General features: G+C 42.1%; 2 protein-coding genes across 3 annotated transcripts in view; both read left to right on the plus strand.

Moving 5' to 3' along the window:
- The first annotated feature begins 2,223 nt into the window (after positions 1 to 2,223).
- caap1 (caspase activity and apoptosis inhibitor 1) lies at positions 2,224 to 4,658 on the plus strand. Of its 2 annotated transcripts, none has more exons than XM_085937193.1 (6): positions 2,224 to 2,336; positions 2,729 to 2,911; positions 2,995 to 3,079; positions 3,147 to 3,207; positions 3,561 to 3,628; positions 4,204 to 4,658. In XM_085937193.1, the coding sequence occupies exons 1-6, from the start codon at positions 2,325 to 2,327 to the stop codon at positions 4,584 to 4,586; spliced, it is 792 nt and encodes a 263-aa protein (XP_085793319.1). In that variant the 5' UTR covers positions 2,224 to 2,324; the 3' UTR covers positions 4,587 to 4,658. The 2 variants fall into 2 exon arrangements, with proteins under 2 accessions (XP_085793319.1, XP_085793310.1); XM_085937184.1 differs by lacking the exon at positions 2,224 to 2,336 and adding an exon at positions 2,343 to 2,520.
- A 4,744-nt stretch (positions 4,659 to 9,402) lies between these two features.
- LOC147060202 (uncharacterized) overlaps positions 9,403 to 15,457 on the plus strand; it is a 30,111-nt gene continuing 24,056 nt past the window's right edge. The window contains exon 1 of the mRNA XM_085906630.1: positions 9,403 to 10,318. Within this exon, the coding sequence (XP_085762756.1) occupies positions 10,313 to 10,318 (6 nt within the window). The 5' untranslated portion in view covers positions 9,403 to 10,312. The remainder of the gene's footprint in view (positions 10,319 to 15,457) is intronic.

Below are 15,457 nucleotides of genomic sequence, written 5' to 3' on the forward strand. Positions count from 1 at the left end.
CCCTCCCGCGCAGCTCACGAGTCCCGCCAAGCACTTTTGGATTCACTCTGATGCACAACTCACCAAAATCTGCTCAGAAGACAGACAGTGAGCTTAAGTGCAGGATTTTCACTTCATGATACAAAATCCCCCATTCAAACAGTGGGAATGACGTTTTTTGCTCGTGTGCCCCATTGAGTTAGGAATTCTTTCACTTACTGTAATTCCATCAGCCAAGGTGATGTTGAGTAATATTTTAAAGGCAAAAATATTCATTATCTGTGAGGTCAGCCAATGAGATCGAAAGAGAGGTGTGACCTCTTTGTGTGTGCAATCTGCTTGAAGGGAAAGGCTCCAGCTCTGTGCCATATTGCCACGCCATATAATTAGGGTCACTCATGGGACAGGCAGCGCTGCGATGGACAGCTGGCGGGTGCCTTGAGTGACAGGTCCACCATCAATAAGATGGAGATGCAAGACCACACTGTCAGTGGGAGGCATTGTTTTTGTTATATCCTCCACCAAGGTCAATGTCTCTATTTGGTGTAATTATGGCACAGGGTTAGGGGTAAGCCATGTACCCAACTAGCAAGGGTAAAGGTGAACAAATATGTCGTGACTTAGAAACCTTTACATTTTAAAACAATAGTTACACTAGGTTGTAGCCACCTATGCTAGGGAAAGATTGGGAAAGTCTGACACAGACAAGGAAATGTCAAAAATGGAAAAATAGTATTATGAAATCATCAGAAGACAAGACAATATTTTAAGCTAACTTAGCTTACGCCAATGTTTCTGTTTTTTACCCATTCACGGCCATGTTAAGTGCCAACATGTCTGCCTGACTTATTTTTTTTTGAAGATTTTAAGGCACAGACAAGGTCAAGAGCAAACCGCTGCAGTGCCCCCCCTCTCCACGTGGTATCCAAGGGGCACATGATTGACATTTCCAAAGACTTGTGGAGCCACAGTCAGAGGTTAAGAGCTGCCGGATATCCAACAGCGTTGCCAGGATCCCACCGAGGAACCCCACGCTGCAGAAGAACCTCATCAATGTGCACAGGTCGATGTGTGGAATTGATCATCTGTTGCAGCGCTGCCCTCCAGTGGCTCTCTTTTGCAACAGCATGCTGAGGATTCAGGCCCGCGCACTATGATTGGGAATGATTTAAGATACTCATAAAAAGCTCATTTATTTACCTTTTTATGCTTAATGACAGCTGGAAGCCGGTCAATGCACTTAAGGTTTATAGCAAGCGAGTTTATTGCTAAAATCTGCTGCTGTCATTCGCTTATTGACCAAAACAAAGTCAATGTAGAATTGATATACAATGTCATTGAAAGAGACAGTCTAGCACAATATTTGCATTTAATGTTAGCATTGAAGCTAGCAACAAATAGACTTGAGAGATGTCCTGGGCTGGCTGGTTCAACAATATTAGGACCTTAAATTTAGTTGGTGCTAGTGGCAATGCTAAGATTAACTTAATCGCCTACTTTTTTAGTCATTAATATTGTTGGACTAACTAGCTATGAACTTGCTATTTAATGTAGGCGCTTGCAAGAATGGTTGTTTCAAGGCATGTGCAATTGACACAAATGACTTCAGCAATGGCACATCTTGGTCAACAGGTGTCGCTGTTTTACAGAGTAACGGGGGTCACCAACGCCGGACCCAGAGGGCCCCCCCTCCCCCCTCTGTATTCTGCATTTTTTTTTAGCAAAAGAGTTTTGCACTGTTCTTTTGAAGTATCCTGAACAGTCCATTAACATTGGGATTGCCATAATATTGGCAATGACATGAGCGCCTATGACAACAGATATGTCCTGGCAGGGCTAATTTTAGTGGATATCAAAGTAGTGGATGAGTGTTAGGAGTGTCCTCATTGGTCCAGCTATATGGATCGATATTTTTTCAATATATATTTAATTGTAAACATTTTTTTTTAAATTTAGGAGTAGTATACAATGATTAGTTTGTATTTAAAATATTCCAAGTTCATCATTTGTTTAGATTATTTTAAATGGCTGTTTAACACTTATTTTAATTGAATTATCTAAGTGGCTACAAAACATGTAGTCATAGAGAGGGTTTTTATGATGACTTTTTAACAATATAACAATATTATTATTGTTATTGTTATAATTATCTGTTATTTTTATTTGAAATATTAATACATATTAATTTATTTATTAATTAATATAATAAATTATTTTATTGTGAGTCGTAAATACATTTCCTAACTGTTCTTACCTTAGTAAAGTGATACACTACTGCCGTTGGGGGGCAGCAAAGGATTTTGCAAAGGCAGCCAAACACCAACTGAAGAAGAAACTGCCTATTGATGACGTCACTAGTAAGCGACACATACGCTTCCGCCTCAGCGGCCTTTTCGAACGGAGTCTGGCAGATATTTTGATTTATCATAATCTAAAATGCTCAAAAAGAAGTCAAGTGGTAGTGGAAAGAAAAGGAAAAACCCTCCGTCGGAGGAGCGGCATCGAAGTAGTAAGCGGAGAAGCGCCGAAAGTAACGTAGTGGTGAGACTTTTGACATAATTGGTGTCAAGATAGTGGCCGAAAGTAACGGAGTGGTAAAACGTCTGACATAATTGGTGTCAAGATAGCGGCGCTTGGTTATGTTTGCACACAATCTGTAAATTATAAATGTCTTCAATTCCTTTAATAATTCTCTTGTAACGTGACGACGTTGGACGGTTAAGCATGACAAAATTGGCGTCGCTTGCAGGACGAGTTGGCCGACGCGGAGCTGGACAGAGTCGGTAGTGATATCGAAGAAGGAGGCCTTGACCTTGCAGTGCCCTTTAAGCCCATCAGCGCATACGTGAGCGACAAAAAGACTATGCTTGAGCAGTGCTTCGGCGTGCTGGGCGAGAAGAAGCTCCGCAGGATGCTACCCGAGCTGTTCAAGGTGAACGAACCCACCGATTGCACCACAGAACCATTTTTTTATTTACGATTGTCATCAAATTCGACCTCTCAATTGACCCGCAGGATTGCACTTTGGAGGAGATCCGAAAAGTGTGCAGTGAGCAACTCGAACCCATCTCGGAGAGAAACATCATGCAGATCTTGTCTGGTAGCGAGACTGCGTCGAGTATCTTTGCACTTTTTACCAGACGATCACAACGGTTGTTGTGTTCTAGGGGAAGAAGTGACGAAAGATGAAGACGCTAGCCAAAGTGCACAACAGGCCTCAGAAAGCCAGTGAGTTCCTCAGCTATTTTCCAAAATTATATTCTTATTCATTTATTATTCCCACAACTAAATTGCATGTTTGGGTCCTTTTGACATCCTGAAAAAGCCATATTGGAGGGTGCCATCAGCAACGTTAAAGGTTATATAATGTTTTGGTTTTTTTTGTAATTAATGTTATTCTGGCAACTGAATACCCTTTTACAGGAGAATTTAAATTCTATCATTTTAATAATTTCATCCCCCAGTTTAATATTTGTTTTTTCTATCTCCTTGTTTTGGGGCTGTTACTCATTTTTATTTTCATCATGGTTTTTCTATTATTACGGCAACTAAGTATCTTTACTGGCATTTGTCTGTTGAAGGAAGGACAACAACGTGGACTCCACAGAATGCAACGAAGGACTGGAAAAAATGGACAAACCCCAGCAAGGTAAGTTATCTCATAATATTGTTGATATTGGCCCTCAAAGTCAATAATATCTTTTATATAATAAAAACCGGCAATTGCGTAAAAAATTTACATTTTCGCGGCAAGACCTCGTCGTCCAGGAATCTGCGGTACATTTGTTTTCGTTCGCGACGCAATTTTCGCTGGCAAAGAAGAAGCATCCTCATCCTGGAGAAGAACAAGAGAAGAATTTACGTGTCAACGTACACATCATCCTTGCTTAGTATCAAAGTTAAGGTATTGTCACTTCATGTTTTTGTTGTTGTTTTTGTTTGGATAAATAACGTTATGCAAGATGATGATACAGAATGAAATGAAGTGAAAGCTGACATTTCAACAGGGGTGTGTAGACTTTTCATATTTGTTTGATTGTGGCGTGACTTATACATTGATACATTTTCTCCTTTTATATTAAGCAATACTTAATGACAATGTAGAATGTTCCATTTTAAACTTCATAATACACTCGAGAATTATGTTAGGTTTTAGCGGTTTGCTTGTTTTTCCCAATGTTGCGACTTAAGCCCGATTGAGACTATACGTGGCTTTCTCGACAGGGGGCAGCTCAAGCGAGGAAAGCGACGTTCTCAGCATCAATGCGGCCGACAGTGACATCGAGACCCCTAAAGAGGAGGCCCCGGTCAAGATGGCGGCCGACGACGGTGGCGGCGGCGAACAGCCCAAGCCCACCGAGGCCAAGAAAGACATCCAAAGAGACATCGACCGAAGCGTAAGTGAGATCTTGGCGCCGGCAGATGAAGTGGCGGCGGCGGCGGCGGCTGCTGCCGTCCAGCAGCGGGCCATTGCTGCTGCTGCTGCCGACGCCGCCGTCTCCACACCGTGTCAGCCGTCCCTTCAGCAGCTGGAACTTTTGGAGCTGGAAATGAGAGCCCGCGCCATCAAGGCACTCATGAAGGCCAGTCATAGAAAAGACCCATAGAGAGGTCAAATATCATAATAGTCATCTTATCTTGTGTTGTCTTGTAAATAAATAGACGAATGCTAACCTCAAGTTAGACAGTGTGAAGTGTATTTTTCACCTTGTCCGCTAGATGGCAGTGTTACTCCGTCATCAATATGTTGCTGTTACGGAAGAATTCTAGTCATGCTTGGTTGGATATTCCTTTGCAGGTGATGCTTTCAATAATTGGTCCCGCTCCACTTTATTTCTTGACAATACTAAAAATAGAGTCGATATTGTGTAACATTATTTAAACGGCACAAGTTGCATTCAAACTCGAGTAGACTATTTGGGGTAGCGTACGAACCAATCACTCAGCATAATAATAAATAAGGGCTGTAACCAGTATTTCATTTGTTAATCTATTCTCAATTATTTTCAGATTAATCAATGTATCAGATGAAAAAAAAAGTTTAGTGTCCATCCCTTTTCAAAAAATAAGACACTTGTAACTGACATTGCAGAAAATGTACAAGATGATTCAGTGAAGATATTAATGTGATCAATTGAGTAATTTGTTCAATTGCTTCCACACCCATTTCTCTCTCTCTCTCTCTCTCTCTCTCTCTCTCTCTCTCTCTCCTCTCTCTCTCTCTCTCTCTCTCTCTCTCTTCTCTCTCCTCTCTCTCTCTCTCTCTCTCTCTCTCTCTCTCTCTCTCTCTCTCTCTCTCTCTCTCTCTCTCTCTCTCTCTCTCTCTCTCTCTCTCTCTCTCTCTCGCCTCTCTCTCCTCTCTCTCTCTCTCTCTCTCTCTCTCTCTCTCTCTCTCTCTCTCTCTCTCTCTCTCTCTCTCTCTCTCTCCTCTCTCTCTCTCTCTCTCTCTCTCTCTCTCTATATATCTATATATATATATATATATATATATATATATATATATAATTGTCTTTAAATTTCCTGTGTGTCATTTGTCTCCAACACAAAACTGAATGCACCCAATGACGGTGCTGACAGGCAATAAATAACTCAGTGACTCAGTGGCCACATTTCATTTTGTGACGCGTGGTGTTTTTCTTATCCAAGGCTAAGACCACTTGCCCACTGCTTTAATTAAATCCTGCGACAGAGCCCAGGTAAAGCAAGTGTAATTTTTTTTATATTTTTTTTCCCCCCTTGAGAAATGAGCTCCATCTATTCTCCCACCTCTCAACTTGTGCATTGACATGGCAGGCGCATTTACATCGTCAAACAAGCATTAAAATTCTACCGAGCAGCTGAGACACCGGTGAGGAAAAATGTTTTTGAAGCGAGACGACAGGCAGGACGGATGCGCTCGTGCAATCGAATTGACGTAATCAAATGAAATATCGCCGTAGTGCAACGAATCACCCTCACTTCCTGTTTGGTAACAGGACCAACAAATAATTCTCCGAATTCACTTTCCAGGTTTTCTTGTACTGCTTAGGTTTTAATAGTCAGGTTTTGACTTGACTCAACCTGGATTTGGTTTTAGACAGTTTGAGTTCAATTGTCATGTAGGAATTTTTTAGGGTTATGGTTTTATTAGGGATTCAAAACCTGAACAGCAAGGTTTTGCGCATTGCCCGAATGCTGATTACGTTCAAGGTCGCAAAGACATTCGCCAATAGTTTTAATAGTCCTCAAGAATTTTTCTTATTTACAAAATTATTATTTTTTCGCTGAGGAAAAAAAAAAAACTGTTCGCAACTAAATACCAACATTTGCTATGAGTGTGAGATACAACTAGCAGAAATTTAGAGTTCGGGAATATAATTTGGAATTTCGAGTTGGGGGCGAGGGGATTAGACAAGATCGCCTAAGGTATGATGTTTTGGAGTGTATTTTCTCAGGAGATGAGTTAAGTTTGCTTCGTATTTGTGTGGTTCTCCATTACAGCGTCTTCAGTGTCAAATTAATCTGTGCCGCGAGTGGCATTAATGAGCTCGGGAAATGAACTAGTTGTCAGCGGCTAAATAGTTTGCCGCACGTAAAACAATTTCTGCTGAATTAATCAAGGTGAGCCAAAGCCACTCACGCATTAATCAATCCAGCAAATTTGCCGCAAGACTAAAAAAAAAAATTTTTTTTCCCGCTTCTGCAGTTAAAGGTCACGTGAAAGTGATGAGTCACTTGGAAAGTTGACATCCGAGAAGCGAAAGATCCATCATGTGTCAAGCCCGATATATTTATGGCAATGGTCCAGTATTGATAACCTTAACCGCAGACTATCGGGAAGCGACTCATTAAGGAGCGTGAGTAACGATGCGTCAGAGAGCGCAATCAGGCTCGGTGAGTGATGGACTGCAGCGCCGATGATGCTCAGCGTGTTGGGAAGTTAATCGGCAGAGTTTCAGCAAGTTTGTCCTTTTTTGGAGTTTTGCCGTATGTCAGCTGAGACAAGTCGGCAAATGAAACATTCGTAAGGAGAATTACATGTCAAGGGTGAGAACGGTTTGGGCTTTAGGATATTTGGGTATGGCTTGACGTCGTGCTTGAGAAAGTGTTTGGAATCAAGATTACGATCGAGGTTGTAAGAAATATCTGAATTAATAATAATTTTAAAAAAAGCTTTAGCCATAATTGGCCTGAATTGGGTTTGGCTTGGAATTATTGCCCGCACGGTGCGCCAAATTGATGTGCAAGTGTCTGCTTCTGCAAATGGGCTTATGTTAAGGGAGCGTTCCCATGGTTACGCGGCCACCGCTTCAATGCCGCTCTCCGGGGAGTATCGGTGAAGCAGCGGCGCTTAGCGGGAAACGATTGGGGGGGGGGGGGGGGGCGGCCAGAATTCAACTCAAAGCAAGATGGAGGAGAAGACATTCATCTTGTTTAGCGCCCCCCCCCCCATCTCCTTGTGGGTTAGCTGCCACACTTTAGTATCCAATTGTGCTTATTATAGCCGTTAGTAGCGCATAAATGTGCTACCTTGTCAATCAAAAGTGTAAACACAAGTTTGCAACCGGCTCTTTTCATTAACCCTTCATTAATTATAACCACCGGGAGTCTTCACTGAAGTCTTTGGTATCGGGAATGTCACATTCATTTCCGACACATTAGCGCCTGCCGGAAGACTTAATAAAGGAGCCCATTGAAATGTCATACCTGCTTACTGGGGAATGTCTTTTATATTCCACGTGTCTGGGCTCATTACGTAAAAGGCTTTGTGATAAGAATGGGCCACTCACTGGACCTCAAGCATTTTTATGGTTTTCTTTTAGCATTGGGCGCTAACCGCTCACGTTCTTTGGTGTTTTAACAAGCTTTTTAGTTTTTATGTCAAAACAATCCCAATCTTTGGCTTTAAGGGGAAATTCTAAGCTTTTTAGTGTTTACATTGAGAAGATATCATTTTGGTGGCACATTTTGAAACAAGAAGTCTGGAAGGCAAGTCGCATTGAAAAGCACAACCCCCCACCCACACCCCCTCGATCAATCACATTCACATAAAGAAGCGTTGTCCAGTTTTGAAAGGAGAAGCTATTACTCCAAACAGCAGTTATCCCCGACAATCTATAGACATACATCATCCAGAAGCAACACATTCATCAAAGGGCAGTAAAAAAAAAAAAGGAAAGATACGTTAGGTCATAGCGCTGATTGGATCTCGGGAGAACGCCTCAAACGTTTGCCATCGTTCATTCTTTGCAAATAAAAGCAGGTTGGTGCGAGGAATTCCATTTTTTCAAGAAGGAACCTTTTTGCTTTGAGTGCGGCGTCGACGGCAGTCCCAAAAACTGCATCCACCAAGTCACGACCACCCAGAATCGGAAGAGTGAATCTTCAAAATGCACTCGTGATATGTAGGCGCCCTCTAGTGGTACACTAAAATATCACTGCTTGAATACAGTTCCCTCGTATTTTAATAGTTAATTTGCTCTTTAATTCAATTTTATTGAGTATGTGTCTGTTTACATCAAAAGGTCATTTTGTTCCCTTACTGTTGTGACCTCTAAACCAAGGTGTACCTACCAAATCGTGATTTTTAGCACATACCTCAAAACCTATTGATCATACATCATACATGTATGTCACCGTAACTACGATGTGGCCTTGTGAAGAAAACAAGCTTGAAACCTTTTGGCATCCAATCTAATTTCTGAGCATCTTGAAGCAACTCTTCCCCGCCAAGCTTCCGCCGCAATACGGATAAATAACACACAAAAAAAACAAAAAACACTCTTTGTGTGTAGCCTTCTCGCACGGCGTACTGTTCTGAACTCAATTTCACGCGTCGCTGCCTCCTCGGACAATTCAGACAGGCTGATGCCAACAGCATAACGTGAAAGAGGCTTTGCTTCTTTTTTTTCTTCCCTTTTTTATATGTGTGCTTTTGTGCGCCAAGAAATGGTGTCAAGAGAATAGACTCGCACACGTACAGCTAGAGGAAGGCGCGTAACAGCAGGGGGAATTGTTTTCTTAGTCGCTCATCCGGTGTTTGTCCCGCCGTGTGTTTGACGTCGACATGAAAGGCAATCCGTGGCGAAAAGCCAACGTGCTAACATCAGCATGGAAAGAAGGAGAAATGACTAAAGCTGATCCCCGTCTAAACAATTGTACTACAACTTGCGTTCCAGATGTGTTTTATGTAAGCTAGTGCTAACATTAGCTTGTCAATTCTATCGATTAACACCTTAGTTGATTTGGAAAGTTCTGACCATGCTAGCTAATATGTTTGTGTCTATTTTGAGCTTGGCAATATAACCAAGAGGGGGCGCTGCAGGAGTTGTTAAGACTGCCACCTCTTATTTTGGACCCCCGCTATCCCTTAAGGATCGCCACAGGAGCTAAGAGGCATTGATTTACATAGATCAACTTGAGTACTTTGAAGGGAGGGAGGGCGTAAAAGTGCTCTCGATTTAAGCAGAGACAATTTTGTTGCAGGGAATAACGCGACATGATCAATATTCTAGAAATGTCGTAGAAATCAGTGAAAGAACGACACAGATCAAGTTTTTACGATTGCCGCAGCTTTCCCAGAACCTTACGCCATTTACTGGCATCGGAACCTCATAAAAAATTCAGCTAAGTGAACGGAAGCGGTGGAGACTTCCCAGTGGTGAGGTCTGGATTTTAAAAACCGCAGTAGTGATCATGACTAAGCATTGTATACTAAAAACAGCCTTTGGTGATACGAGTGAGTTGTTGTTTTTTTTATCTAAAGGTTAAAATAATTTTCAGAGATAAAATGGTGATTATCTCACTTAGCCTCTTTGGTTTCCGTATTTAACACGAGTGGACGAGTTCATAAATCAGCCACTTAGCTTAATGCGCCACTATTCTTTTTAGAGGGAAGTAAATGACTAGTCAAGGCACATTTATCTTTGTTAGTATTTCGAAAGATGCGGGCCATTGAGGATGCTGTTCAGTAAAGGACACAAATTTCGGGGATTGGATGGGAGCACACTTGAAATCCCATCTGTTAGCATCTGTGGCTTCCCAGTGAACAAAAGGTCAGTCAATCTTTCAAGGCTTCGCTATGTGTCGGAGATGACTCATTTCCAAAGGTGGGTTTGCTCCAACGAGGTCTTTATCTCCCGTCACATTTTGGAGCCAGCTACATCCAAGAAGCTTTCAAGTCTTTTTAAGCTCTCCGTAAACCAACAGTTGCATCATTTGGAAAACTTGAAAGCCCCAACCGGAGTCTGCTTGTCAGCAGTTTTTTGAAACTTCCACCGCCGCCGGCGCTAACAAATAACGGCAAGTTTAGCTAGTGTGAAATCGTATAACAGGGCTGTTAAACGCAAACTTGATGGAGGTGAGTCTGATCTTGCGGCCTAAATATTTGAATCTCATCTTGATGCTGCGGCGATGATGCATTTTTGCTATCATGGCTGTTTTTTTTTTGTTTTTTTGGGGGACTATATCAAATTGAATCCAAATTGTGTGTGCTCACAAGGATCGTGAAACCTCTTTTGGCAAGTAGGAGCTGACAGTGATTTCATTTGTCGGAGGAGATAAATCATAGTAGATATTGAGCGTGTCTCTCGTGCCGCCCTGATTTAATTTGGTGGTGCAAGAAGAAGAAGCTACGCTCACGCTGAAGGTTGCACTGTCTCAGCATTTCAATTAGTTACGCTTTTTTATTTTTTGAGAGGTGGGTGGTTCAAGCAGGGTTTGGCAGTTTTTCCCTTATACCATTTGTGACGACTTGTAAAATCATAGAAACAAACAAAAAAGCCAAACAAACCAATTAATTAACAATCGGACTAATCGGCAAACTGCAAAACTGATTGGTGAAAGAGAGAAATCAAACATCGGACATACCGAACGGCTAGCCAAATCACAAATGGACTGACCAACGTCGACCAAGAGACCTAGCCAACAAACCAAATAAGCAATCAACCCAACGACAAACAATGAAACCCACAAAAAAACGAACCAAAACATGGCAACATGGTGGCTGAAAGGCAGATCGAAAAAGTCCATCGGTTGACGTAATCGTCCTCTTTTTCTTTTTTTTTTCTTCCCACCATTTTATGCTCTGCTGGAATGAAAAGCCGCACATAGCATTGAATGCCTTCGACGCTCCGCTTTTCAAGGAGACCAACAAAAAGTTTTTTTTTTTTTGGTGAAAAGCTGTTTTTCAGTCAACTTAAATTCAAATAAAGAACCATCTGCGGGTGAGGAGTCGACGCGTTCGAGGGCACCTGATGCGAGCGGGGTTGCAATTGGAGGCGCGACGGGAACGTCGAGTGCGGCGGGTGGCTCGTCTGACAAGAGGACAGGAGCTGTCATCCACAAAACAATTTGTGCCCACGACTCAAAGCTGAAAGCTATATTTTACCGCGTGGCTTCAAATTGCTTTTGTGCATCCGGGTGGCTTTTTAAATAATGCAATCGGTTAAAAGCTCTTGGTGAATTCAACGCTTATATGACATGGAAAGCGCCAATTGATCACTTTTTTGGGGGGGAAAGAGGGTAATCGTTTTTGCGCCAGTGGAATATGTCGACTTTATGTTGTTTTTGATGATTTGAGCGTCATTTAAAGGACTGTTTTGAGACAATGACGATTTGACAGTTGACTGATCCAGTCAAATTTTGTGGCTCCCTCCACCACTCTTGCAAATTGATTGTTTGTGGTTTCTCCCTCTAGCCGATGCTCTTATATGGAAATCAATTCTGATTGACGGACAAAATGATTGAAATTCCAAGGAAACCCTCCCTGGGGTTTTTTGGGGGGGGGGGGGGGGGGTCGTCAATCCGAAACATTTGCTTCCTTCTCGTTTTGCTTAAGAGTCATGAGAGGCATTTGTGTGCATGGTCGTACATTGAGCACCGTAGTTTGTTTACCCCCCCCCTTCCCGTCCTCATCCTTTTCTGGACGTGTCGTCTCATTGGCAAAACGCACAAGTTTGCCCTCTGGACGGGAGGCTGACAAAATGATAGATCAGTTCTTCCATATTGGCTCGCTGATCTATACTCACGCCTCCCTTTGTCCTTGCCGTCAGAGTAGATATTGGCATTTGCCACTCAGGAGACCCCCCCCCCTCCCACCCACCCTTCAGCCCCTCCGGTCCCTTAACTACCGATTAGTCAAAGGAGCCTCGGCTTGTGGAATAATTAATGTTCGGTTTTTACTCTGCGTCGCAGCAGAGGGTCGGACACCCTGCGAGAAGAGAGGTCGCCGCTGGATCAATGTTCCCGATTGCCCGGGTTAACCTCACGTCTGAGAACCAATGGAAAATATGAATGACCCAACCGGTTCAAACCGATAGTCTGACTTTCAGTTAGCTGTGAATCAGCCGTTCCCTTTTTTTTTTTTTTTTTCCATCTCCTTCTCGAGCGGATGAAATATTCATGACGCTCGGATTGTGACGGCCCCCCCCCTTTGACCTCCAAAACCAAACCACTGCCCTGTTATTACAGCCCCGACGTATGGAGACACACTACAAATATGAAATCGCACAATTACACCCTCCCCGGTAGATTAAATCACAGTAAATGTCAAATAAAAACATTGTCCTTGCCTCCCTGAGTAATATTTGCGTTATTTAGGCCATTTGTATGATGGAAGGCAAGAATGAGCACTTAAATGGGATTGATGGAGGTATAATGATAGTGTTACAGTTCTTAGAGCGTCGTTTCGTTCATGGCAAATCATCGTGACCATTTCTCGGAGGTTAAGTTGTCATCTACTATTGGACACCGATTTTTTTTTTTTTAAAGAAAAACATACAAATAATCAGATACAAAAATTCTCTCAATATTTGCATATCGTGATGAATTCATTGTTTGCTGCTTATTAAATGCCACTGAGCAAATCTCAGCCCGAATGTCGAGTTGACAACTGAAACTAATGCTAATAACTAAAAAATCATTTTTGCTCACGATATGACATTTCATCTGCACTGCCGCAATTTTTTGGGCAATTTCATTCACTATTGCGCTTTTTTTCATCGGATGAAGAGCAAATCGTTGATTCCATTTCTCTCAAGCAAAGCCGCACAGATGGTTGAGATATGGAGATTGTTTTCGGCATCGTTATCCAACACTGCGTCACATCTACAGAGATGGAAAAAAAAAATCTGTATTTCTTTAATGAACTGCAAATAATCACTGCAAGCTTGCTCTGTGTTTCCATCCACAGGCAAGTTCCCGATAACGTGGGGATTTTGAATTAGTGTGGCTAATTATAAGGATGATTGTACATTTTGGTGGGGAGGGGGAGGGGCTTTATCATTTGCTCGTTTCATCTGAAAATATGCTGCCAAGCGGACCTAAATGAAAACAAGTCATTTTACTTTCAAAGTGGCTCGGAGGCAGACGGCTTCTTATGAAACTTTGATTCCAAGCGGCTGACCTTAATCCCCCTTTTTCGTGGCTCCTTTGAACGCGCTCCATGCTCTTAAAGGAGCATTAATCGATAATGAACTCAATTTAGCCACATTAAATCCCCATTAGGAATATATATATATATATATATATATATATATATATATATATATATATATATATATATATATATATATATATATTTATTTATTTATTTATTTATGACAGAAATAAAGAGACCTTTTATTTAACATCCCCTCCCAATAAAACAGTAGTGCAAGCAAATATGAACGCACCCACTCGCAGCCTTTTATCACGTTGAAATAATAATAATAATTTTGTGAGGTTGCCTTCGAGGACCAATGACATGCCAACATTTTGAACGGGGTGAACCAACTTTGTTTTCAGGCCTGTTGCCCCCTCCCTAATAAAAGGTCAGAAATTTGATGCAATATTAGTGCTGTACTGACGAGCTTGAAAAAGTTCTGATATTGAGTCCCATCGCAGTATGACTGGCTGGTGGACAGCTTAGTTCCTAGTTGACAAAGAACTGTTTCAATATCTTGGACTATTTTCTTCATTAACTCATTCAATACCAACCCAGTTAATAGCTTTGACGTCTATAACCGTCAACGGCACTGAATGGGTTAAAAAAAAAATTGACCACTGTCCTGAAACTTTACTGACCTGCCTCAATGTGTACTGTGGGTATTTTTATTAATCATAGTAGCCAATGCTTCAAACTCTGAACCAGTTCACCCGCTTTATCGCTAGTAACTTCTGAGTCGGTTCCATATTTCCCCACGAAGGTTGCCGTTATCAGTCTATTATTGTCGCGTCGGCTTTGTCTCGCTCTCCCCGAGACCATTTTCTGACAGGAAGTATTACCGCCATTACAGATGACTCGATACTCCTGTCAAAGGAATGCGACTGATCACATGGCGCGTCGGGAAGTGCAGCGCGGCGCCAGCTCGGGGACAGTCAAATGGCTTGAAATAATAGGGTGCACGCCGGGTGCCTTGACAGATAACGCCGATGAGGCCGTACAATAGACGACGGAACAAGCAGGAAGTGGCTTTGTGTCACAGCCGTCGCCTCCTTTCAGATGTGGACAAATATCCACGACGAGATGGATCAAACTCGCCCGTTCCGAGTTGTACGTCTGCTGGCGTTTTTGTTTAATGAGCTTTTAAGAAGAAATCAATCTCATTGGAATCAAAACATCCATCAAAAACAAGCAATTTACCTGCAATTAAAAAAATAAAAAATAAACATTAAAGCGTCGTTAAATTCTCACGCTGGCTGTTTTTAAGAGATGTCGGAGGTGGCGGCGATCAACGGAAATTATGAACTAGGTTTTCTTTGGACTTCTTTGGTCTGTTCAATTCTGTGGATGACTTTAAAGTTCAGGGAAAATTACGCAGGATTTAAAATACAATTTGCGGTAAAATGTTCAACTGCGACTTTGACAAATTCTGAAGCAGCAGCGGTTTGGTCCATTACAGCGTAGATTCACCCGTAGTGAAAAACAAATATGGCCGCCGAGCCCAGCCCCCCAACTCTCATATTTATGACTGCCGTGCCTTGATACGCGTTTACAAGCACTTTCAAGGAGAACACTTCATAAGCAATTGTCGCAGCAGGAGCGAAAGAAAAACAAATGATGCTTGACAATCTTGGGCTGATTTCAAATGAAGCTTTCAATGGTGTCGTGAATGAACAGATTGTTGCGTGAAAAGGGCTTTCACTTGTCATGGGGCAAAAAAATACAAATAAAATGATGTCGTTTGACCTTCAGCTGTTGCCACTCGAGCACATATCACCTTTGCTGCTATTCCAATAAATCACAATTGCCTGTCGTCGGTTTCGGGATGAATCAGCAGTTTGCGGCGGGACTTGATTAAATTTTATCTTGATTTCATAAAACATTTAGACACACCAATTAAAGAGGCAGCTGACTAGAGTCACTAATCTTTCATGCTGTCAAGGAAGATCACGCGCTACGACGCTAACGTGATCGATATGTGGGCCACCATAGAGAGGAACCTCAGAATTTGTGTTGCGAGGTGAGGACTAGCCTGGTGAGTGACGTGGGAGTCGGCCAGTAAATTGTTAGAGTTGT

The sequence above is a fragment of the Syngnathus leptorhynchus genome, chromosome 2, assembly GCF_054491065.1.
Source record: "Syngnathus leptorhynchus isolate UIUO chromosome 2, UIUO_Slep, whole genome shotgun sequence".
NCBI classification, from domain to species: Eukaryota; Metazoa; Chordata; class Actinopteri; order Syngnathiformes; family Syngnathidae; genus Syngnathus; species Syngnathus leptorhynchus.

What these genes read in the sequence shown, in the direction of transcription:
- caap1 (XM_085937184.1), top strand. Translation starts at nt 2,416, where the DNA reads ATGCTCAAAAAGAAGTCAAGTGGTAGTGGAAAGAAAAGGAAAAACCCT. An exon ending in CATCATGCAGATCTTGTCTG is followed by an intron (nt 3,080 to 3,146) that starts GTAGCGAGACTG and finishes GTTGTGTTCTAG; the next exon opens with GGGAAGAAGTGACGAAAGAT. An exon ending in AATGGACAAACCCCAGCAAG is followed by an intron (nt 3,629 to 4,203) that starts GTAAGTTATCTC and finishes CTTTCTCGACAG; the next exon opens with GGGGCAGCTCAAGCGAGGAA.